At 44.7% G+C, this 25,321-nt stretch overlaps 1 protein-coding gene across 9 annotated transcripts in view; it reads right to left on the bottom strand.

Annotated features, from left to right (window-relative positions):
* Positions 1–25,321, bottom strand: part of SLC37A2 (solute carrier family 37 member 2) — an 892,550-nt gene that overhangs the window by 285,243 nt on the left and 581,986 nt on the right. For all 9 annotated transcript variants that reach the window (XM_085646069.1, XM_085646068.1, XM_085646070.1 and 6 more), the window contains one exon: positions 8,652–8,714. In XM_085646069.1, the coding sequence (XP_085502195.1) occupies positions 8,652–8,714 (63 nt within the window). The remainder of the gene's footprint in view (positions 1–8,651; positions 8,715–25,321) is intronic.

Here is a 25,321-nt window from a genome sequence, read left to right as displayed (position 1 = left end):
GCTTGGGGGCCATTTTGGAGTGGAGTAAAGGTCACATTAAGGCTTCATTATCCTCTCCTGCAAAGTATCCCCAATATGTAATATTACATAATTGTGAATCTTAGTGTACTGGGTCTAATGTAGGGCAATAGGTGTCAGTGATGCAGTGATAAGATGCTATTCCGAGGTAGTTTTTAAGTGCATAAAGCATTCCAAGGAATGTCCTCATTCAGTCCTTGTCTGTCAGAAGACAGACGATGCACCCATCTTTGTTCTTTGTAAAACAAAGCTTCTTTGCTGATTTTAGTGAATGTTTCAAGAATTACCCAACAAAAAGAGTCTGGTGAATGTTGGGTGTTGGAGAAGTGTGTGCACATTTTGGTATTGTTCTTAAAGGTTCCAGGGTGATCCAGATATAACTGGACAGATAATTGGGGTTGAAGATATTGATCTTTTCCCTCTAGAGTTAAAGGAAAAGGGAAGTTTGTTTTGTTTACATGTGAATACCCATTCCCTTTCCAAAATAAGGGTACCTCCTACATCACCTTTCACATTTTGGTATTCACTTTCTGACCCCGGAAATTACTGCGATGTTCCGTGATTCTCACTTTGACCAGACGTGTAGTCATCCCTATGTATCTGAGATTGCAGGGACACGTAATCATATAAATGCAGAATGTCCTATTACAATTCGTGTGTTTACGCAATTCCCATGTGAAGGTTGCATTGAAGATGATATTGACCCTGAACAGGTGGAAGGTCCCAAAACTGTCTTTGTGTGTTAACCATTTGTGTCTGAGGCCTGGTATGGATCAGTATGTCTTTCAAATTCTTTGATCGTTTGAAGACAAAGCGTGGTTGTTCAAGGGTCATGCTCCCAGTATTTAATATGCCCCAATGTTTCCTGATGATATTTTTTATTCTATTGGAGGCTTGTGTATATGTTGTTACACATGTCAACATCTCTGTTTCTGCCTTTTGTCTAGGTTCTAATAGAGCCTCCCTGTTATTGTTTCTTGCACGTTTTTTTGAAAGGGCAATACTGCGTGCGGGATATTCACGTTGCGCAAGACATTTTGCCAATGTTTCTGCTTCTGTTTTATAGTCCTCCAGTTGGCTACAATTTCTGTGGAGTCTCAGAAACTGTCCCACAGGAAGATTCTCTTTAAGGGCATATGGATGGCAACTACTGAACAGTAGAAGGCTGTTGCGATCCGTTGGCTTCCAAAATATTGTTGTGCTCAAGGTACCATTATCTTGCCTTATCAAGAGATCAAGGAATTGAATTTGGTTGACTGAGATGGAGATTGTGAATTTGAGGTATGGATTCAAAGTATTAATCCACACGAAAAAATCACTACATTTATCCACATTGCCTTGCCAGAAGATGATTATATCATCTATAAACCTCTTCCAGAGGCATAGATTTTCCTGGTATGGGTTGGAGTCGTTTAAAATGAATTCCTCTTCAAAAGAGGCCATGTACAAACAAGCTGCACTAGGGGCCATGGTGCTCCCCATGGAAGTACCCTGGGTCTGATAGTATAATTGACCTTTGAATTCAAAAACAAATTCGGTCAGAACCAGTGTTGCTAGTTGCAAAACAAAACTGCTGGGTGCGGGCGAGTCCAAGGCAGTTTTGTTGAGGGCTTCCTCAATCACACCTAGAATGGCCCTCTGCGGGATGTTAGTGTAGAGGGCATCTACATCTAGGGTAACCAATAGACTGATGTTACTGGCGTTGGGGAAGTTCGCTAGTAGACTTAGAACGTCTGTCGTGTCCTGTAGATATGTGGTTGTCTGTTTTACCAATGGCTGTAAGAAGTGATCGCAAAACTTGGACAGGGGTTCAAGTATCGAGTCTATCCTGGATACTATGGGACTACCCGGGACTGGTTGAACGCCCTTATGGATTTTTGGCAGTGTATAAAAATATGACGTTTTAGGATCCTTTTTAATCAAAAATTCAGCCTCCTTTTTGCTTAGCCACCCTTGGCTTTCTGCCGAGAAGACCATTGATGTTATGGTTTGGTGTAATCGTGTCTGGGGACTACTAGCGATAGGCGTGTAGTACTGTTGATTCTCTAATTGCCGTTGGAATTCAATGTCATAGTCACTTGTAGCCATTATCACAGTGGCTCCCCCTCTATCTGCCTGTTTGATGGTTATGGAGATGTCATTGGCCAGAGAGTTAACAGCCGTCAACTCGTCATTAGCGATGTTTTTAAAGAGTTTCTTGGTTACCCCGCTTCCAAGCTCTTTAAGCACGGCCTGTTCGAAGGTTAAGACTTCGTTGGGTACCATCCCATTGTTACCATTGTTAGGTGTGAATGTCGAGGCACTATGTAAACCCGAATCAGTCTGTTGTAGTGTCGGTGTCTCATTAAAGAAGGTTTTAAAGCGTACCTTCCAAAATAATTTTTGTAGTTCACACTGTTCCTGAAACCTGTCTGTCCTGGGAGTTGGAACATACACAAGTCCCTTTTCTAGGACTCTTGTCTCTATATCGGTCAGAGTCCTTTGGGAGAGATTAACAATCAGGGTCTCCTTTTGGTGTGGCTCCAGGTCTCCACCACATTCTGGTTGGACTCCTGCCATTGGACTCTCTTCTGTTGTTGTTGCTGATTCCCTCTTCTTCTTCCGCGCCCTCTGTCCCAACCTCTATCTAAAAAAGGCTGGTTGTTGACAGTAGGGTAAAACTGTGGGGGTCCTTGAGGGTGTATGGGGTAGGGCCAAAATCCAGAGCCCTAATATTGGGGTACGTGGAATCATGCAAAGCCTTGTCGGCCTCCGGTTCTACGCTGGTTAAAGCCCCATTCTTCTGTACTTGATTCGCTGTTAGTAGATGAGCCTCTTCTAGTCAAGCTGGAGCTCGCATCAGAGGTGTTGTTAGAATCTGGGGGACATATTCGGTTTTTAGACAAGGATAAACCTTCTCCTTATTGAACTTACGAATATCTTTTTGTAGCTTAGTTACTTTCTGCTTCATTAGGTATTCTTTGTGTTCTGCTATTTCATAGACATGGTGCTCTTAATGGCCACCTCTGCTGCCTGAATTCTTGCCAATAGTGCATCCGCTATTCTTTTTGCTGTGTTGATCATCAAGATCAAAAGATCCCTAGTACACTTCCACGAAACCAGGGACAATTCTTTCTTGAATGTCCCATCTTCCAGGAATAGACGGGGAAAATTACGTACAATCAGGCCATTAGGTGCTATATTGGCCCTCAGATATTCCGTCATTAAAGCGCCATGTAAAGTTATTTTTACCCACTCGTGTTTCAAAGAGGACAGGGATTGTTAGTCCTCGAACTGGCTCCCTGTGGCAGCGCTACTCTCTGTTCCTAAAATAGAGGGGGTCCATAACATTCCTGCAGCTTGATCATCTCTGTAGCCAAGTCCTTGTTCCTCCATGATGCTGAGGATATAGGTTTGCTTCAAGAGGTGCAAAAGATAATGAGAGTGGCAAATATCCAACTGGACAGGTTTTGCCAACAGAAAGTGTAGGGGGACAAAATATAGTATTTACCCACCAAAACACCTAATGGAGTACAACGCAAGGCCCATGCTCATCAATATTCACAAATAGAGGGACAAAGGGCTTTTATACATGAGGTCCAGTACAGTTGCCCAATTGCAATATGAAAATTAAAGTTGTGCCGGCCAAATGAGGAACAGCCCGATGATGAAGCATGACACCCAACTGGGTGTGTGAGGGCATTACATTCCAAAGAAATGGATTCCCATCTCTTTGACTCTGTAGCCTACTATCCTTTGTATATTGCTGAATTTTAGATCATTCAGGAACAGCACAACTTTAATTCTCATATTACAATACATTTCGAACAATCTGGCAGCCCTTCTTAACCTTGTTTACCAAGGAATTTAGAGAATTGACCTGTCCACGCTACCTGCGGCTAGTTTGTTTAGCTGAACCTGACATAACTTAAATTGCATTGCATTCAAGTGAATCATATTACTTCCCTGACATTACAGTTCACTTAGCTGACGGTACTGGGCAGCGTGGGGGAAGGCCCGGGGGGGGGGGCGTTAGGGTGTTTGCTCAATTATTTTGTGTGACTTTATTAGCCCTTAAAATTGTATTCTTATAACACAATTTAGAGAGATGTACTCTCGAAATGTACGCTCTTGCTTTGATTTAATTATACAACAATAAAACAGATTTAACCCCTTCGCTGCTGCGGACATTCCGCTGCAGCGCTGGGGGGGGCAGGGGGGCCGCGCGGTGGGCCTGTGCTCATGACGGAGCCGCTCCGTCATGAGCCACAGTTGAGCTGTGCTCATGACGGAACGGTTCCGTCATGACTCCGCCCATTTGCGTTGTCCCCCCGCACAGGCGGGGAAACAGCGCCGCGCAGGCGGAGCGGCCGCCAACGGGAGTGTCATGACGGAACCGTTCCGTCATGAGCACACGCCAACCGTGGCTCATGACGGAACGGTTCCGTCATGAGCAGGGAAGGGGTTAAACATGAAACATTTGCCAATTATCACATCATATGAAACCAGTTTATGGATCAAAAGCATTACAATTAGGTCAAGTAGATTGTTTAAGTCACTAGACCTGCAGGTCTAGTAACATGTTTATGATGTTTCAAGGCCTGAGAGATTAATTCAATTTTTCAATTTATATATCAGTATTACTAAACAGCCAAGTAAATAGCGAGCATCAGTCTAAAAACAACCCCTGAATTGAAGAGATGCCACATGCCAAACACTAATTTAATGCATCTGGCTTGAAACTGTGCTGGAGTTAGACACTTCAGAGCAGCAATAGTAGTACCAGTCACAGAAATTTTACAAATATAATATCAGACTCTCTGGTGTTACACCGCAGATATCCTAAAAGACAAAAGGACGTTTGTATCTATGGTGCGGTTAGTAGCCAGAAGAAGAATCATCACCCACTGGATGAGCAATAACTTGCCCCCACATAAAGACTGACTTTTGAACATGACCTTGTGCAATGAACTGGTAGATAAATGTATAAGAAAGATACAGCTGATCACCAAGCCACAGGATTTCTTGGTACCTAGCCAAAAACAAGACGCGCACATATCCACTCACAGACCGAACAGTAACCAATAATGTCATAGGAGCATAGGTACCCTAGATACACACACAGTGCATGCAACCCTGATGGGGGACAGAGAATATTTGGCTGTTTGAGATGGGAGTTTAAAGCTATAATCTCAACTATACAGTAAGCAGTCGGTTTGCAAAGTGTAGGAACACATAAAAGTGCACCACAGAATTTAACATGGCACCCCCAAAAAGTGTCTTGCAAATGGGAACAAGCTGACCCTTTATAAACAGTATAATGTTTGCTTTACGTTATCTAAAATTAAACTGAAGTTTAATTAGGTTTCAATTTCGAAATATGTTGTTGCTGCTCAAAAACCTTGAATCTTACAAGGCTCTGGTCCTCATGGATAAACATTTGACAACCACAGTCTACAAGAGATTTAACAATTTATAATTCATTGCTTTTAATATTAACAAAAATACAACTACAAGTAAATATTTGATCCTATTTCATTGAGGCCGTTTTATCATACCTATGTTCAAGCTATACAACATGCACCACAAACACAAACCAAGTATCCTCACTTATTGTACATTCATTCTTTTGTTTATTTAGACAAAGCTTTATAAAATGTTCTGCTGACTATGTTTGGAAATCAACAGGAATTCAGAAATTGAAATAAACACAATATACATGGAATACTAGACAATCTGCACCATATGCAATATCTTGGTGTAGGTCCATTATTATGTATTATTATTTTTGAATTTTATATAGCGCTAGCTAGACTAGAGGGTATCAGAGCACTTTACATATTATGAGAATACGTTTAACAGTGAATAACGTGGAGATTCGTGAGGGTAAAAAAAGACATAAAAGTGTAGAAACCATACATTATTCAAGTTTTAGAAAATGAACACCAATCATATGTTAGAAAATTAACACCACTCAAATATAACAGTAAAGCATTAAGGTAATACCGATAGGAGAGATGAGAGACTGAAGTGGGTCAGATGACTGTTTCAGAGGATTTAGTTAATGAGGGTAGGCTCTTTGATAGTCGTAGATCAGTTTGTGTTTGTACTGAAGTAGTTGGTGAGTAGTAGAGATTTGAGGTACCACTTGAAACAGAAGAAGGAGGGGTTGCAGCGGAAATCTTTGGGGAGTCAGTTCAAAATCTTAGGACCATTACCTGAGAAAGAGCACACCAGAGAGGATTCCTTCTTCAGCTTTGGAGGTATAAGAGGAAGAGAGTTTGGTTTCAAGGTATTTGGGATTTTTCGTATGAAGGGCTTTGCGTGTGGTACAAGCTGTCTTGGAAGCCAGTTGAGACTCAAGTGCACGAGTGAGATATGATCAAACTGTTTAGTTCTTGAGGAGCCAGGCAGCCGCATTCAGAATTGGCGCAAGGTGACTTTATGAAGGTCCTGTGAGGATGGCGTTACCATAGTCAAGTTTGGATAAGACTAGTGCTTGAACTACCGTTTTAAGATCATTGGGGGAATTAAAGGTTTGCATTTCTTGAGATGTTTCAGTTTGAATAGCACTCCTTTGGCTTAGTTGCTGATTGATCTTTCATTGACATATTTTTGTCCAAAGTGATACCCAAGGACTTTACGGAGTTAGATAATGAGAGAGTGCAGTTTAGTGCTTCCAGGTTCTTGAGCAATTCTTGAATTGGTAAGGTATTATTTTTTGGGGAAAGAAGCAGCAATTCAGAGTTATTGGATTTGAGCTTTAGATTGTGATTGTTTAGCTATCTTGATCAATGTAGTATTTAGGAGGCCAAGGTCATTGGGTGATTTAATCTTATAGGAGTGTCATCAGGGTAAAGATGATATTTGATCCAGGACTGGTTCAGAATAATTGAGAGGGGCTCCATGAAGAGATTAAAGAGGGCGGGGGAAAGTATAGAGCCTTGCAGTACACCTTGTGGAACTGGTGCAGGATTCGAGAGGCCACTGTTGATTTTTATTTGTTGCGAGTGGTGCTGTAGATAGAATAAGAACCATCTAAGGACAGTGCCAGTGATGCCAGTGCGATTCTTGAGTGTCTTGACTAAAGCTAAGTGACTTACTGTATATAAAGCCACAGATAGAGCTAGTAGGATTAGGAAACAGGAGTTGCCTTTATCTAAGGTTCTATAAAGGGCGTCAGTTATTTTGAGTATATCAGTTTCTGTGCTGCAGACTTTTATCGAATCCTGACTTGAATGTGTCATGGAGGTTGAATTTGTTTATGTGTTGATTGAGTTGTAGTAGGATACATTTCTCCAGTTTTTTGGTTAGGAACTGGAGGTTGATGATTGGTCTTAGGCTACGGAGGTCGTTAAGGTCCACCCCAGGTTTTTTGAGAATAGGTGTGATTTGACCACGTTGGAGGTAGTCAGGAACAAGGCATGAGGAAAAAGAGGCATTGATTATTGTAGTCCAGAACGCAGATATGATATGGTTGAGGTTCTGTATTAGGGCGGATGGGAGGCGATCAGCAATGTGGAATGTGGGCTTCATGTGCGCAATTATATTAAAGACTTCACTTTCTGTCATGGGGTTGAAGTTTGTCCAGTTAGCCTTGCTTTCCAGTTGTAGGAGTTTTCAAGGTGACCTGAGTGACAGTGGAGCATGTGGACTGGGTTGGCAGACTAGTGTCTTGGATGAGAGATTGTTCAATTTCTTAAATGCCGTCAGAGAAAAAGTAGGGTATTTCTTCACAGCATTCGTAGGTGGCTGTAATGTTGTGTTTGGGGCAAGGGTAGTTTTTTGTTCGATTGATGTTGAAAAGCTCCTTAGGTCTATTCTTCGCGCGGTCAAGTTGAGCCCGTTACGTAAAAAGAAACCACAAAGAATAAGAAGATACAACCTTACAGCCTTGATCTAGAGTTTGACAGACGGAGTACTGTCCTTCATGGTGGTGGAGGACATTACGTCCAGCACACTTACAAACTACTGTCTGGAAAATTCAGAGATCATCACCGGCCCAGTGGTGATCTCTATATCTTGATAGGATCTCTATACCTTGATAAGAACCCTACTCATAGCAGTACCCGTCAAGGTACAAGAAGTTTGGCAGACGTCCTCTGTCGATTTTGACGTGCATTCGCCAAACTTTACCAAAGTTTTTGTTTTTCAAAAACAAACTCCCAAAAAGGGAGTTTGTCATTTAAAAACATAACTAATGACCCGAATACAAAGGAAGTTTTGCTCTGGGTGTGGGGGTCATTATTTATATTTTATGTGCCCTTCGTCATCAGGCCTTACCTAGAGGTTCTGGGCAAGAAAAAAGGACATCACACCATCCATCCTAATTAGGACAGGCGGTTTAATGACCTTTCTCCAACAACCCCCATTATGTTGGGCAGTCTGTTGAAGATTTCTGTCAACGAAGCAAACTGGGGATCCACTGTCAGAAAGCTGGTAGTCCTCCAGACCCTAAATAGGTCAGGTGGACACTCGGTTTGCTAGACAGGGTACTGCATCACGCTTGTTATGGAGACCCCCATCTGCCAAACTCTAAAGCTGGCCCTCGATATATAGAAAACTTGAACCAACTTCACATTTATAATTTTTTTAATCTGACTTTCAAATTAAACATTTATTATTGTACATTTATTTGCAAAACAAAAACTAACCAACAATTCCTCCAGCATCAAATAGAGTGGACATGTCACCAGCCTGTCGTGCATCGAAATGTCCTGCAAAAGAAAAAAGTAGAGGTGAAAATAATATTGCGACGATACAGTAAGGACATTTAAAACCTTACTCACTGGTATAAGGGTAACTTCTAGCATAAATTTTGTTTGTGAATGCCCAGTATCTTTGGCCTCGTCACATTCAGTAAATTCTAACAGTGTTTATATCAAACTGTGTATTAGCATCATGTTGCCCTAATGTGCTTCTGGGTAAATTCAGTGCAGGGATGTCACAATCATTTTCTCTGACAGTGACATTAATATGCTGAATTTCCTCCCATTTTTGCACAAGCAGATTTGTCCCCTACCACCCTAATCCTCTTGTGCCACCCCAGTGACTCTTTATTCTAGGGATTACTTTCTATTTTTATAGCACACTCCCTCCCAACTTTTTCCCTTCCACTGCTTTGGTTTTCGTGTTTTAGACGTGGTGAAAGATGCTGGTCACTAGTTTCACTGCAGCGTGCCTGCACTCCTGTCAGCCATGACTAAAAATACAAGTGGTTTCCAACTTCTGGCATCTAGTCTCTTTCCCTCACTTCTGTGTTCCTGCATCTAATGGGATAGTGTAAAATGCTTAGCAGCGATTGGGACTGTAGGGAACAGGTATTGATTGGACCACTGATTATGGTTAGGCTTCCATTTTAGGTTTAAACCTATTGTAACAGACAAAATATCGCTGAAATGAAACAGTCCTCATCACTGTAATATATATAAAGACTGATAAACACCTCCACAACCACAAACTAAAACGCCATTTGAAGAAAGGAAAGTTGGATAGTTTTGTTGTTTAGAGAGGTTACTAAAACATGTTTTCAGCTTCCTTTTGTTTCCTCCAGTTTATTTTGTGGATTAGGGTGCAGGGGTTAAACGCATGTTTTAGATTTGATCTGAACACTGTAGATCAAACAGCATTTGATCTTCTGGCAGTATCTAAATCTTTCACTGATTGGCCAAGATGCTTATGAGCTAGCCATTTTACCAATGTGTAGTATCACATTTACCCACAACACAGAATAGGTAAAAGCCTTTGATACATCAGCCCCGTTTTCTAACAAGTCAGGATTGATAGCAGGACAACTGCCAAAACCCCAGACTTTTTTAATTCAAAGTATTTTATTGGTTTTATGAAAAGAAACAAGCATACAGTCAGATATCATTGCACGACAGATAAAGGTTGGGCAACTGCCTCGGTAATGCTAGACATATGATATACAGATTACATGTGAAGCCCTGTTGATTTGCATACACTTATAACTACTGTATCAATGACAGTTAGGTAAACAAATCAATTAAGCTGGCGATACGATGGTCAAGTCATAAGTATGAGAAAGCTGCAGGTCTAGGTACCCACAATACAAACAACCTTAGCAGTAAGCCATGAAGATTACATAATCAGATGGGAACAGGGCTGTTGTGACTTGTATGTTTAATATCTAGCAAGTGTATATTGTCCCGAGGCGTAGATCATAATGATGTATTGTCTGAATAGTCAAGAGAAACCAAACGTGAAAAAGAACTGGGGGGGAGGGGAAAAGGGGTGGTGGAATATCTGCTATCTAGGACTGAGTATTCAGGTTTGAGAACCTGTTATAGGTTGCACGGCAACGCCTTACAAATTTTAGTTCTATGTATTTATCTAGGGATCGCCGTACCGCATTTGAGGTTGGGGGGGGGAGACTGGTTTTAGGACTGTAAGCTATGTCTCCCTCGAAGATATGAGACCCATGCTCACCATGTGTGATGCGATAGATGGTTGAATGATTTCCATTCAGAAAGTATGACTTTTACTGTAAAGATCTAGCACTGCCATATCGTTGGCTTCTAGGGTTAGAGTGGTTGCTGAGGTTCAGGGACCCAGTACTACTATGGGAAAGGTTAAAGCTATAGGTATGTTAAATACTGCTGACAACTGGTTTTGTATTGGTAGCCAGAATGAGTCAAGAAACGTGTTGGTGTGACCCCGGCTCTTGGTTGTAATTTCAGAATTTTTTGTCTTCTCATAAGTTACATTATTGCAGTCTGGAAGGGGTTCAATGCAGGAGATTCACTGTAAGGAATTTGGACTGTATAAGAGAGGGAGCGATACTATTGCCAATAGAGAGTTTAACCATCTTTTACTAGTTATCAACATTGATATGGCCAAATACTAGGTGTGTCGAAATGTTTGGACCATTAGGTGTGTAAAATCGAATTCTGTGATGGTTGTGGGTCAGACAAAAATGTGCACATTTTAGAGGCAATATGTCTTTAGTGTTGCCATAAGGTGAGTCGGGTCACTAGAATTGAGTGTTTAGAAAGGTTGAGAGAGTTTAACTTTATTCTTTAGGAAACTGTAGAAATCGAAGTTGGAGAGGTTGTATGTTTTGGCCAGTGCTAAAAAGGGGAGTGGATCGTTGTTTTTGTCATAAAGGTCCTTGATTAGCCTGATACCTTTGGAGGCCCACAAATGTGAAATAGCAATTGTGACTTCAGCACAGACTTTTGGATTGAACCACAATGATGCCCATCTGGAATTATGAATAGATTGCAGCAAACGTTTGTCTAGTGGCTTTAGCGCATTTGCAGTATCTGAAAGTATGCAATGGGACTGAGGTGGCATACATTTTGACTTTGTAATAAAAGAGGACGTACTAAAAGGGGAACATATGTCACATTCAATCTTCAACCAAAGAGGGGTATATGGTGTTTCTGGGATTATTCAGGCAGTGCCTTGAGCTGCCAGGAAAGCTGATTAGTAGAGGTTCCAATTCGGTAGGTTACAACTTCCCCGATGGAAGCTCGTCCTAAGGGACTTGCACGAGTTCCTTTTATCATTCCAAAGAACTTTGAGGTGATTTTATCTATTTCCTGGAAAAAGGAGGGGAAGTGCATTCAAGGATAGCAGGGATGACTGAAAATCCACTATTGGAATGATCAACATTGAGCGTTTGAAGCCTACCCCACCACAAGATACATTTTTGCGATCATGCAGTCAAGAGATCTCTAACTTTGGCGATTGTCTGGTATTCATTATAAAGTAGTATGTCCGTTAGGTTTTTGAAGAACTAAATCCCCAGATATTTAAGACATTTAGACTGCCACTAAAGTCCTGAGTCGCGATGGGAGGTATAGAGGGTTTAAGGGACATACCTCAGTTTTGTCCTTATTTTAGGTATATCCAGAGACTCCTAAGAATTTATGGATGATATTGGTGATACTCTGGATAGCATTTTCAATACCCTATAAGAAGATAAAGAAGGCATCCATTTAGCTGCTGTTTTAAATAAATAAAATGACTGCTCCCAGGAACCGCTGCCCGCTTTGTTGGGCCACCCTGCTGACCTTTGCCTGCAAGCAAGGAAATCAACAATACCTCCAGAGAGCGACTTCAGGGGCTTGCCTGCTGCCTCTGTTCGCCCCCAGGTCTCAGGATCACCGCAGCACCTCAGTGGGTCAAGACCTGCCTCTCATCCAGACGTGGCCAGAGTGCTTGGGTCCCTGCATAATGCAAATTGCCTGTGGTTGTTTAGATGGCCCCAAATCGACCAACACTGAGGAAGGGAGTGCCCCATGGTCGCGGCCGTACAGCTTGCACCGCCGCGTCAGCCGGTCAACATCCACTTTCCGTGACACAAGAGCGCCGCAGTGCGATATCACTCTGCCACCCATGAGAGGTGGGCCGCTCATTTCCGGATTCTCTGGAACAGTAGGCGTCCCGGTCCCAGCTGTCCTGCACTCCAGCAGGTTGCTGTGAACTGCCCTGACAGTTTCCAGGGCGCGGCAGTCGAACATGCCCCGCCCGGCTCAGCATAGTGGGCTTACTGCTGACGAGTCTAATGTCCATCTGGTTTTTTATTCAATACTGAATGTTAATTAATTTGGTTTTAAGACAATATTACTTTAAGATGTGATTGGTGTGGCAAGATGGCGGCTGCGTGAGGTGCTGCGATTCTCCATCCATCTATGGCTCCATGGAACTCCCAAGTAAATATCAGCTAAAGCTGCTTTAGATGGCCACTCGCTATACAACATATTGCTTGAAGCGACTGCTCAGAAGGACGCAGGCGAAAACGACAGAACTTGCTCACCTGCTGATCAGGGCGGATTTGAGGTTTCTGCTCGGCGTGAGCAGCGGTGGAAGCCAGTTCCGACACACCAACATGCCACCTAAACTCCCCAAACTTCCCCGGGACCGTGGGGATCTTGGCGCCATGGGTATTGGAGCGGGAGCTACAGGGACCCAGCGCGGCCCCCCCGGCAACTCGAAAGGTGCTGAGCGGGAGGAAAGCAGGAGACGCTACTCCTGCAGCGGCAAGAGGAAGCGTGGAGGCGAACCCGGTGAAGCTGAAAGGTATTGATCAGCGTCCTGGAGAGGAGGCGGGCCCTGGCTCTGGCAAGCAGCGAGTGATGCCAGGGATGTTTTCCGGCCATGGGAGAGTGCATGAGAAGGGCGAAGCTGCCAATGAGGTCAACGCTGAAGCTGCATTAGTGCCGGTTACAGGCGGCGATGGCCTTTCACCCCTGGACACGAAGTACGGGTCTGGTGCCCTATACATCTTTATGTTTAGGTGAAGACGAGCTCTTACAGTGGGCACCAGAGTGCTTTGATGCTAACACCATGGCAGGGAAACATGGAAATAAGGAGCAGGAGCAGGTTGTTAATGAAAGTTTACCTGTTAATCCTAGACTTTCTCAGATACAACACAAGATCGGGGGGACCCCAGAAGGAGGTGAAAAATTATTTTCCCTCAATGAAGACTCTGAGCTATTTAAATGTTAGTGGAAATTAGGTATCCGTGCTGGCAGATTCAGAGATGGACTCGGACAGCTCATTATCTAACCCCAGCACACAAAAGCGCCTTTCCTCTCAGACTCGGCGGAAGAGAAATAAAGGGAGAAAGGCACAGGATACAAGGCAAACTGATTCAGATCATAGTCAATCTGGACAATTAAAATGGGATTATTCTACTACGCATTCTGGAATCGATAATGGCGGATTGGCACCAGATGACAACGCACAAGGGGAAAATAATATGCTTTCTCTAACGAAGTCTGCAACTGAGGCATCTCCCTCGATGGACCTTATATACTCCACTCTTAAACAGATTCAATCTGAAGCTCAACAGGAGCATAAGAGGGCTCACCATGCAACGAAGATGTTACAAGGGGCCATCTGTAAAATAAATAAAACATGCGCAGAAATTGACGAAAGAACAACAGTGTTGGAAGAGCGAGTTGTGGCATTAGAGACCGGAGCTGAGAGCATTGCCCAACAAGTTACATCAAACGAATCAAGGATGACGGATGTCATGTGGAAGCTTGAAGACTTTGAAAACCGCCAGAGGCGTAATAGTCTAAGACTACTGGGTATACCGGAAAAAGCTGAAGGAGAAGACATTAGAGGGTTTGTGCTGCGATTGCTGAAGGGCGGCTTCCCCGAGCTTGCGCATTGGGATTGGGACACAGAAGCTCAGCATGTACACCGTTTCCCACTCACGCTGAAAAAAAGGAAGGGTCAGAATGACGTGAACGATAAACCTAGAGCTATATTAATATTTTTCGGCAACTTTCTTTAGCAACAAACATGTTTTAATAAGGCGCGTCAAGAAAGCAAGACGCTCGGCTGAGGGTCATTCCTTCTTCGTCAGGCCTGACTTCTGCCATATTACAGTGAAAAGGAGGTGGCGGCTACGACAACTTATTACCCCCTTCCAGAAGATCGGCTGTGAGGTGTATCCACTGAGCCCAGCTCGTCTCAAAGTTATTCACCGGGGAAATATAAGGGTTTTCTCTTCTGAGATGCAAGCACAGGACTTTTTATGTGAAATATCAGGAGTCTCAAATGAGAAAGATCCTGAGGGCTGATGAACTTGGACAATAGTCACACTTATTTTTGTTGTTTACTTGGTGGAGCTTGATGGGTGGTGGTGGGAAGCAGTATCATGCGGGAGGCATCACAAGGGTTCTTGGACCTTTCTTGCTGTAAGGTAGGGGGGAAGGGGGGATGGGGAAGCTATTGGGTGACAGGCTGGTCCAATAGGCAGAATTATATGTAATGGCATGGATAATATTTAGATTTGTATGTAATCTCCTGATTAAGACAAATGGAAATTAGACTATGACAAATGACAAGGGGTAAGCTTAGAATTGCATCTGTTAACATTTGTGGATGAAATAGTCCTCAAAAAAATTGCAGGGTTAACGTAGACATTCAGTATTTGAAGGCTGACATAGTATGTCTGCAAGAGACACACATCGAAGCTGGGAGACATAAGATGGCCGAATTAGCAGGTTATCAGCTAGTTTCCATTACAACCCCCAAGGCACACGCACAAAAGGGGTTGCTATTATGGCCCGCAGAAAAACTTTGTTTTTCACGCTCTAAAGCTGATCACCTTGCCAGATGGGTCATTACTCAATGCAATGCGAATATTTATTCTTTCACGCTGTGCTCGGTCTATGGTTCAGTGTTTGACGATCCTACCCTTTTCAATTGGTTAAATATGGAACTTGTTGGGTGGTCGTTGCCTTTAATTATCTGTGGCGATTTTATTATAAATATGATTGCCAATACTATCAAGCATTGGGCCTAGTCTATATAGTGGCCGTAAACCTAAAGTCTTTAAATCTTTGGCTAATTTATGTATGACGCATGGACTCATTGATGTTTGGGCCTCGCAAGAACCCCAAGACTTTGGCTATACCTTTTTTTCCGCCCCACATCAGTCACACATCAGGCTAGACTATTTTTTTGTGTCTCAGAGACTTTCGATAAAGTTTTGGATGTCTAAATTTCCACGTGTCATGTCTGATCACAATTTGCTAGTCCTTGAGATTTCACTTCAATCCTCAAAGTTGGAGGTACCACGATGGACTTTTGATAGAGCACTCCTTCACGATGAGGATTATATCGCACATATGAGAATATGGATTCCCAGATTTATATCTGAGAATAGGGATAGTACACAGGTGGGGTAAACAAACGTCACCACGCATCCGTAACCCCGCATGTTGTTACAACGCGGTCGTTACAACAACCGCATTGTGACAACGCATACCATTACCCCGCAAGTCATCACAACGACTTGCGGAGGGGGAGAAGGTGTAGGATTTAAAATCCAACACCTTCCCTACAGTCCGCACAAACTGGAGTTGGAATAGTACATTTTACTATTCCAAGATCCAGCGCCCCCCTCCGCAAGTAGTTGTTACCACTTGCGGGGTAATGGTATGTGTTGTTACAATGCAGTCGTTGTAATGACTGCGTTGTAACAACATGCGGGGTAATGGTATGCCGGAAAAAGAGGCATATTCCACGGGTGGATGTAGTATGGAATGCTCTGAAAGCTGGGATAAGAGGGGAAACCTCAAGGTATGGCTGGTGGTCCCAGAAGCAAGGTAAATTGCACACGCAGGAACTCTATAGAAAGTTGGTTGAGGCAGAAACGCAATTAGTAGATGTAATTATGAGTGGGGGGATGTGGGGCAGGCACAAACACTGGTGGCATTAGCTAAGTCTAACATTTTAGAAGTCTCAGCAAGCAAAGCGGCAGGGAAATATGCAGCCTGGCGATCCAAATTGTATGAATGCAGTGCGAGAGTGGGACACTTGCTTGTATTCCGCACTAAACAACGGGTGACAAAGGGGTGAATACTTGAAATTGATGACCCTCGAGATGGGTTAGTCTCAGAATCTTCTGATACACAGGCTGACTTTCAGCGATTCTATCAACAGCTGTATACTGAAGAAACTACTGGAAGCGAGAAGGAAATTCAGGATTATCTTGCAGGGGTCCCAGGGGAAAATCTAACAAGGGAAGAAAGAGGCCCTGGAGGTACCCATTACGGCTGAAGAAGTGGCGGGTGCTATCAGCTCCTTGGTAAACGGGAAGGCGGTTGGTACTGACTCCGTTCTGGGGGAATTTTATAAAATATTGGCTCTTTGCCTACTGAAATTAATGGTCGATGTCTTTTTAGAGGCCCAATCTGGTTGGGAGACACCCGACTCATGCGGCTCGGCCAATATTGTGGTCTTTCCCAAAAAAGGAAATCGGTTAAGAAGTTGGGGTCTTTTCAACCTATCACGTTAATTAATAGCGACGCTAAGGTATATGCCAAGATTATGGCAAACCGGCTAGCGGCTGTGATCAAGAAACTGGTTTCACCAACCCAACATGGGTTTGTTCCCGGCCTGAGCACTATTGATCATGTCCAAAGGGTGATTACTCTCTTTGATGCTGCAGGGATTACCGGAGATGCTATCGGGCTAATCCTGCTAGATGCAGAGAAAGCCTTTGATAGGGTCTCTTGGCCATTCCTGTGCGCAACACTTGAGAGTAGAGGGCTATGCCAAGGCTTCATTAAGGCCATCGCAATAATGTGTAGCAACCCGGTGGCCAGAGTAGCAATAATGGGGGAATTGTCAGGCCATGTCTCAATTAGTAGGGGGACTCGTCAGGGGTGTCCATGCTCTCCCCTATTATTTGCTTTGTACATTGACCCTTTAGTTAAGAAAATTATAGATAATAATCAGATCTTAGCAATACATAGTAATGGGGGGAGCACTAATATCCTGGTGTACCAATGACTTAGCAATTGTGACCCCAACCCACTCTGCGCACAAGCTAAAATTGAAAAAGAAGCACGGATTTTCGGACATATCTCGGGCTATCGACTCAACTCCGAAAAACCCTTGTTGTTGTTGGCAAGGGACTTCAGATTAATGACCCTCGGGTCATACGGAAGGGAACATTCCTTGGGGTTGAAATAATGGCGGATGTGTCAAAAATGTGGAAACTAATCTAGACCCATTACTTCCAAAATTTAAAGAAGGTTTTAATCGAATTGACAATCTCAAGCTCACGTTGGTGGGGAGATACAATGTTGCAAAGATGTTGCTTTTGCCCAAAATTTTATATTTTTTTAGGACAACTCCTTTGACTATAGGCCGGGCTTAGGGCCAGGTTCCCTGGCCAAAGTGCCTGAAATAAGGACAACATACTCTCGTGAGGACATCTTGTCACTACGCCCCCTGAAAGTTACAACTTGTAAGTACATCCACAAAGGTCCTAAACTTTTCTCTGGCTGCAGGATTTGTCAGACGATCCAGTCAGCGAAGGGTAGGAACGCCCTGTTTATGGCTCTGCTGAATTGTAGATCCCTCCCTAGCCATTCATTAGAAATTAAGTTTCTTATACAAGATCTTGATCTAGATATTTTGTTTCTGACGGAAACTTGGATTACATCTTGTGCTGGGGTTGATATAGCTCGAGCCCTCCCCCCAGGGCTTTCTAATATACCATTTGGACAGGCCTGTGGGGCGAGGGGGCGGCATTGCCATTATATATAGAGATACTTTTGTGTGTAGGGCTCAGCTCGGTGGGGTGCTAGACTGCGAGAGCTGTCAGTTCTCCCTACGGATCTCACCTACGGTGTCGGTGTCAGGGTTATTGGTCTATCGTCCTCCAGGTTGTGTGGGCAATTTCGCCAGTTCGCTGATGGAAACAGTCACGTTTTTGGCTTCTTCCACGGCCAATTTTATGGCGTTAGGAGACTTTAACCTCCATTTTAATGATCCGGCGGATCTAATAGCGGTAGACCTGCAGTGTGATCTTAAAGTCTATGAGCTGAGTCTAATTAACGCGGAAGCTACGCACAATAGGGGCCATTTGCTGGACCCCATTTTTTCTAACATGCCCCATCTTAGGTCTTTGCCCCCTTATCCTCTCCCGTGGTCAGATCATTTCCTGGTTCCTTTTACCTAGCAAGTGGAACTAATGGCCACCCCCCTCCCTAAGGTTCATACTTTGGAGAGAGCCTGGTCTAGGCTTTCGGTGGACAACTGGATTACTACTCTTGAAGGTATGCGTCCTTCTCCAGTTTCGGACCCGGTAATCGCAGACTCGAACCTTAATCAGTGGTTGACCAGCTCTCTTGATATCATTCTCCCTAAAAAGAGAGTGCTAAAAAGGGAGAAGAGGGTGGGTTTTGCCCCATGGTACACTCCCGAGTTGAGATCCCTTAGGAAGGGATGTAAGAAGTTGGAGAGGGCTTGGAGAAAGGAAGGGGTGGAAGCTAGGCGAGAGGAGTATCGCTCGGCAATCAGGGTGTATAAATCTGCTCTTCGTCGTGCTAAGGCTCAATTTTTTGAGGAGAGAATAAAAAGCTCCTGTAACTCCTCTAGAGAGTCTTTTAGAGTGGTAAAGGAACTTCTTATAGTTCCCGAGCCCCTGGTAACTCCTGACAGCCCAGGTGAGAAATGCAAGGAGCTGGCGAACTATTTCAATATGAAAATAGAGAACATTCTAAATACCTTGCCTCAGAATGTCCAGAGAATAGACACGGGCAGTCAGTTGCGGGGAGTTCTTGTCCATTTGGACACCTTTGGGCTAGTCTCAGTGGATGAAGTCCTTAAGGAATTGGGCTCTTTGAAAAGTGGTTCCCCCAGGGATCCTGTCCCTATGAGATTCCTGAAACAGGTAGCAACCACTATTGCGGCTCCGGTTACGGACCTCATTAATGCATCCTTTGTCCAGGGCTTGGTGCCACTGAGCTGGAAGAGAGCAGTGGTAAAGGCTCTCCTGAAAAAGCCAAATCTAGATCCATCTTATTTGGCAAATTTCAGGCTTCCTGGACTCGGTAAGATCGCCGAAAGGTTGGTGAACCGTCAGCTGTCACACTTTTTGGAGTCCAATGGCCTATTGCGAGACTCTCAAACTGGATTCCGGCCAGGTCAGGGCACCAATACCGCTCTTCTGGCAGTCGTTGAGGAAGCCAGGAGCATTTTGGATTCAGGAGGGTCAGTGGCTGTGATCCTTCTGGACCTTAGTGCGGCCTTCAACACGGTGAACCATCAAGTGTTGATCCGACGGCTGTCAGATATAGGGGTTGCAGGTGTGGCTCTGAAATGGCTTATGTCATTTCTCTGTGAACGGACGTACCAGGTTTGGGAAGGCAGTGAACGGTCGGTGTCTATTCCCCTCCAGTGTGGTGTGCCACAGGGATCTTCCCTTAGCCCCACATTGTTTAATGTATATATGGCCCCCCTGGAGGATGTGGTAGCCCCATTTGGCATTAAAATCGCTATGCTGACGATACTCAGCTGGTGGTCGCCTTATCCCAACTTGTTGATAACCCAGATTCGCTGCACTCCTGTATGTCCAAAGTCCACACTTGGATGTGCGAATCAGCTTTAAAGTTGAATGGTTCAAAGACCGAATTAATATTGTTAGGACACAAAATTCCCTCTCTCCCTTCGACTATCTGGCCTAGCTGTTTGGGAGCTTTTCCGAGTCCTAAAAGGGAGATCAAAAGTCTGGGGATCTGGCTGGAACAAGATCTTTCTTTCAGGACCCAGGCGAAAAAAACGGCTGGAGTATGTTTCGGTCTTCCCCGTTCAGCTCGTAAAGTTCTCCCCCTGCTCCCTTGGACATCTAGGAAGCTACTTATTCAGGGGCTTATTGTATCTAGATTAGATTACAGTAATACTATTTTTTTAGGTGCCCCTGAAGCTACGTTTAATAAACTCCAGCGGGTTCAAAATGCTGCTGCAAGGCTGCTTATGAATACACCAAGGATGCAGTCAGTTAAACCTGCATTGAAGGCCCTGCACTGGCTTCCGGTGCGGGAAAGGGTCAAATTCAAGGCTCTTTGCATTGCGCATAAAATTCTTCAGGGGAAGGAACCTCCTATCCTGGGGAATTTAGCTGTGCCTTATAAGGCTAATAGGGCCTTGCGTTCTGACCAGAAACTTCTGCTTCAAGTCCCTAGGGTGAAAAGGGCTCGGGCTGGTGGGCGAAGATTCTCGGTTAATATAGCCATTTTGTGGAACGGACTTCCTCTGAGTTTGCGCTCAGAAACTTGTATTTTGCGGTTCCGTAAACTTCTTAAAACCTATCTTTTCCCTGCCTGATGCTGCTGATCTTGTCTGCTCTTTATGGTTGTCGCCCTGGACAAGCGCTGGGATGCCCTAGGGTAACTATGCACTACATAAAACTCAGATTCATTCAATCATTCATTCACTATCAACAACGCTTGGTTTAAAACTATGAACCAGATGTTTACTAAATTTCTCTGGGCTAATTGTCGCCCTTGGAGGGCGCTGAAATTTCGAACGCCACCTAGAGATAGAGAAGGCTGGGCAGTTCCCAACCTTCAGCTATACCATTGGGCTGCAATATAATTTTAAATGGGCAGTTAATTAGGGCTGAATCTGGTCAGGTGGCGCCCCCCGCCTCAATTTATGAATTATTACTGGGGACAAAGGCTAGTGGTTGTCTCTTGCAATACACGGATTTTAATTATTACAAAAGAGTGAATTTAAGACGCTGACTTGTGCTTTTAAAATCTGGACTTCAGTTCGAAAAAGGCTTGGTTTGGGTCTCATTAATGCTTATACCCCACTATATAGCAATGAGTCACTCCCTAGTATTTTCAATGACGGGCATATGAAAAACTGGTATAACAAAGGTGTCAGGATGGTTGGTGATGTCATGGATGAGACAGGAGTGATTGCTTTCAACATGATTAAGGAGACTTTTGGGGTCGATAACAGACCATTTTTTAAATATCTCCAGATAAGAGATTTTCTAGCGAGGAAAATGGGTGGCAACAGTGGTTTTGCCCGGGTGACACTGGCAATGTTCCCTCTAATTTTCTTGCTCTGTGTGCGGCAGTGTAGGGTCTCTGTGCGCTGCAGCCATGGCTATGTGCGCCAGGAACCAGACCGCGCTTGTGCGCAGCGCCAAATATCACTCCAAACCTTTGGTTACAAAACTGAAAAGACGGTGCATTTCCACACATACAAACCATGTTAGGGGGCTTAAGGCAGATTTGAAATTTGGATACACACACACGCATTTCTTTTCTTGATAGAGCCCAGCTGAGGGGTGATTGTGGGACTTTGTTAAAGATTTCAGGTTAATCACAGCGCCCGCCTGGAGCTGCAATTAACCTGAAAACTTTAACAAAGTCAGACAATCACCCCGTAGCCCAGCTCTGTTAAGAAGAGAAAGTCAGCAAGTCTACATAAACGGCATGAACTTTAGAAGCCGTGTTTGTAAACTTGCTGAACTTCTTTTGTTACATAAGCACGGCTGTGGGCTGATTGTGTGCTTTTGTTAAAGTATTCATGTTAATCGCAGCTCCTGACGGCCCTGCAATTAACATGAGTACTTAACAAAAGCACACAGTAAGCACCGCAGCCAGGCTCTAAATATAAAAGAAGATGCCAAGTACCCATGACCTTCCTGCCGCTCCCTCTGCCAGGAAACACCCGTTTTATGCGCCGTTCGCTTGTTAAAAGGAGCGGCGCAAAAGCTCTCGCTGGATGTGCTGTGTGTGTGCACGCTCCACACACAGCACTGCGTGCTACAGGTAATAGAGGTGCGCGCGAGCGCACCTTATTGGGAACAGTGACTGCCACTGTGGATAATGAGGCCTTTCCCAGCCCTGTACCAAAACACGACCTGTGTGGGCAAGCTGAGGCCTGTCCTGCTCCTGCACTACAGCCCTATTATACAGCATGTTGGCCTCTATAGCCCCTTGCACCAAAAACTGCCACTACAGAGAGCTTTCGTACCAGCTAAGATGCCATGGTAGACAGTCTCAGACCTCCATGTCTCAGCATAGCACGCAGCACCACACATGCCTGCTCAGCGACAAAGAGAGTTGCTCTATGAATTGGGCTACAGCAGATTACTGGCCTTATATTGCAGGGACGGTACTCTCCTTCGGAGCGCTTTGCTGCAGCTCATCGACACTCATCACTCACTAATCACCCCTGCTTCTAGCCATGCATGGTGGTGTTTCTTGGTTAGGTCTGCTGTCAGGAGGGCAAGTCTTGGAGTGAATATCTTCCTTTGGGGTATCACTTTGGCTGCAAAGTTCAGTTGACTTACAAAGAACTGGATCTCTCTCAGGGTAGCCGTCTCCCACTCCACCATTGCTGTTACTGCCTCCTTAGGTCTAGGACCCTCTCTTGTGGCAGCCAGCATACCCCAACCACTAAGTCCATTTATGTGCACAAGGAGAAGCAGGCAACTCGGTCTACTGTCTTGCTTTCAGCTACGGGGATTCTGGGGGGGTTCTGCTAAAACCTGGAAAGACTCCAGCAGCTCGGCACAGTCACTTTAACCTGGTTTCCCAACAAAGAGGAAGTCATCCAGGTAGTGAAGCTTACCCCTTCCAGATGCGCCCTGCACAGAGTCTCCTTTGTGAACGAACTGAAGACCTTGACCTCGCCGCCGTCCCCCGCATCCGAAGAGCGACCACAGGAGGAAGGTCCTTCTCCTACCTGGCCGCCAAGACCTGGAACTCCCTCCCGACCGACCTGCGCCTGACCCAAGACCACCTCTCCTTCAGGAAGAAGCTGAAGACCTGGCTGTTCGAGCAGTAGCGGCACCCCCCCCCCCAGCGCCTTGAGACCCTACGGGTATGTAGCGCGCTCTAGAAATGTCTTTGATTGATTGATTGATTGATGGTACATCCCACAAGCATGCATTTATCGATGTAAATGTTCCTCTGAAACTGATGACATAGGAACCAGAAACTGTCCGGGTAAACTGGTTGGAGCCTATATGCAGACTCTATATCTGTCTCGACAATCAGCGCTCCTCACCCCGAGCTCTCACCATGTCTATTGCCTCGTCGACAGATGGGTAAGAGGCTGAATACTATTGTTGGTCTAGCCGGTCATTGACTTGAGTCACCCTCAGGTAAGGAGAGGTGATGGCGGAGGTGGTACAGGCCCTGCTCATACTTGAGGAACATGCTCAGAGAAGAGATGATGAAGTCAGCAGAAGAGAGGTCCTGAATGGGCTCTGAATTCTTCCCAGGCCTGACTCCCTCTCAACCCTTATCACCTACAGGAACTTCCTTGTGGATTTTATATTTATTTTAATTTTGCTGGTGTTAGGCCCCCGGACAGGATCCTTAAGCTCTGACTAAATCCAGACCTTATACTCTCTGGCTCCTCTAGCCTGTGGCACTTATTCAGCAGGGCTCTGAGGGATGGTAAGCTGATGAGTGAAAGGATCCGAGTAAACAAGCAACTCACTCCTTCACTTTTTTCCTTGATCCCCTTTTGCTCGGCCCCCTTTGCACTTGTTGCAATTCTTTGCTGATTAGCCTGAGAAGAGTTTGCTGCAAATATGCTTTAACTTACAAACCTGGCCCCAGCTACGCTCACCCTTCTCAAATTTCCAGCATATCACTGACACCCCTCATTGTAGTGTCCCCTACTTTGTGAGATGAGAAACCTCAATTTGCCCTTTGACTTTTCCTTGTCATATCTGTTATCCAGGCCAACACAGCAATTATTGCTGCTCTGGTTTCCATTCACCCTCCTTGTGTATGACGCTGAAGTGATTCTCAAAGGTCCCTTACCACTGAGAGCAATATCTGCATCTTCATCCTAAACCACTGATCATCATGCAGTCATGCGGCCCCACACGTCTGCTGAGTTTCATGAATTATATTTTCGTACAAGAATAAATCTGCCGCATTGTGGGAACCTTTCAATTATCAGTGCTTCAAGCTACCTAAATTACACCAACTCACTATTATTTTTCCTTTGTACCTTTACTCTTTTATTACCCTAACAATATTTTGCCTTATTGATTGATGTCAAAGCCTCCCCGCTCAATCTCCAATAATGAAAAAATATCAATATATTCCTTCCTCCATATTCTTTTCTTCACACTGAGGTAGATGTACCCTGGCTGGGGTCTTAGCCCTGGCTGTGGTCCTATCTGTTTTTCCCAAAGCTTCCTTCCCAGGTGGACTGTACCAGATGTGCCCACCGTTACCAGAACCCACACCTTTAGGGTCTGCTTGCATGCTGCATCCGTACTTGCCCAGCGCTTGGGGTTGGCCGCCTGGTGAGTGTTTGTACTGCTGACATCCTCTTACTGGCCTGTCGATAGGCACCTATGCTCCCTGTCTGCAATGGCAGTGCTATCCCTGTGCAGCGGCACTATAAACTGCTGTGACCTGCTGCATAGAGCCTAGTGGATCAGTGTGTCCCCTCACATGGTGCATTGTTGTGAATACAAGACCCAGCAGCGATACAGCACTCCCTGAGAAGCCCTGTAGTGTGGGATTTATTTGGGCTAGATGTGCAATGTAAAGTCCTAAGGCTGCCTGACGACAGGAACTTTTTATGATTGTATGCCTGAGGTGCCCTCCAAGTGCAAATTACCCTGGCCACTGAGCATCTCCTTCAGACCTGTGTCACTTGGGCAGATGAACGGGGCACATGTCTGTTGTGCCTGTATGCTCCAATAGTACTACTCCTCCCAGATGATGTTGCCTTGCGCCACCTAGGATGGTGAAAATTTGCCTGCCCCCGTGAAGGGGCTCTGTTTACATCAATACTTAAACAAAAGGCCACAATCAACCCTGCACCGTGCTTTACTAACAAAAGAGTAGAGCCAGTTTAAAAACACAGCGTGTACCGAAGTACACCCTGTGTTTTGAAACTGGCTCTACTCTTTTGTTAGTAAAGCGCTGGGACGATTGTGGCCTTTTGTTTAAGTATTGGTGGTAATCAGAGCCTCTTCACGGGCTGTGATTACCATCAATACTTCAACAAAAGGCCACAATCTGCCCCGCGCTCTGCAGCCACACGC

Source organism: Triturus cristatus, chromosome 3_1 (genome assembly GCF_964204655.1).
Source record: "Triturus cristatus chromosome 3_1, aTriCri1.1, whole genome shotgun sequence".
Taxonomy (NCBI): domain Eukaryota; kingdom Metazoa; phylum Chordata; class Amphibia; order Caudata; family Salamandridae; genus Triturus; species Triturus cristatus.
The sequence above is the reverse complement of the archived record's forward strand: the minus strand, read 5'-3'. Positions and strand labels throughout refer to the sequence as shown.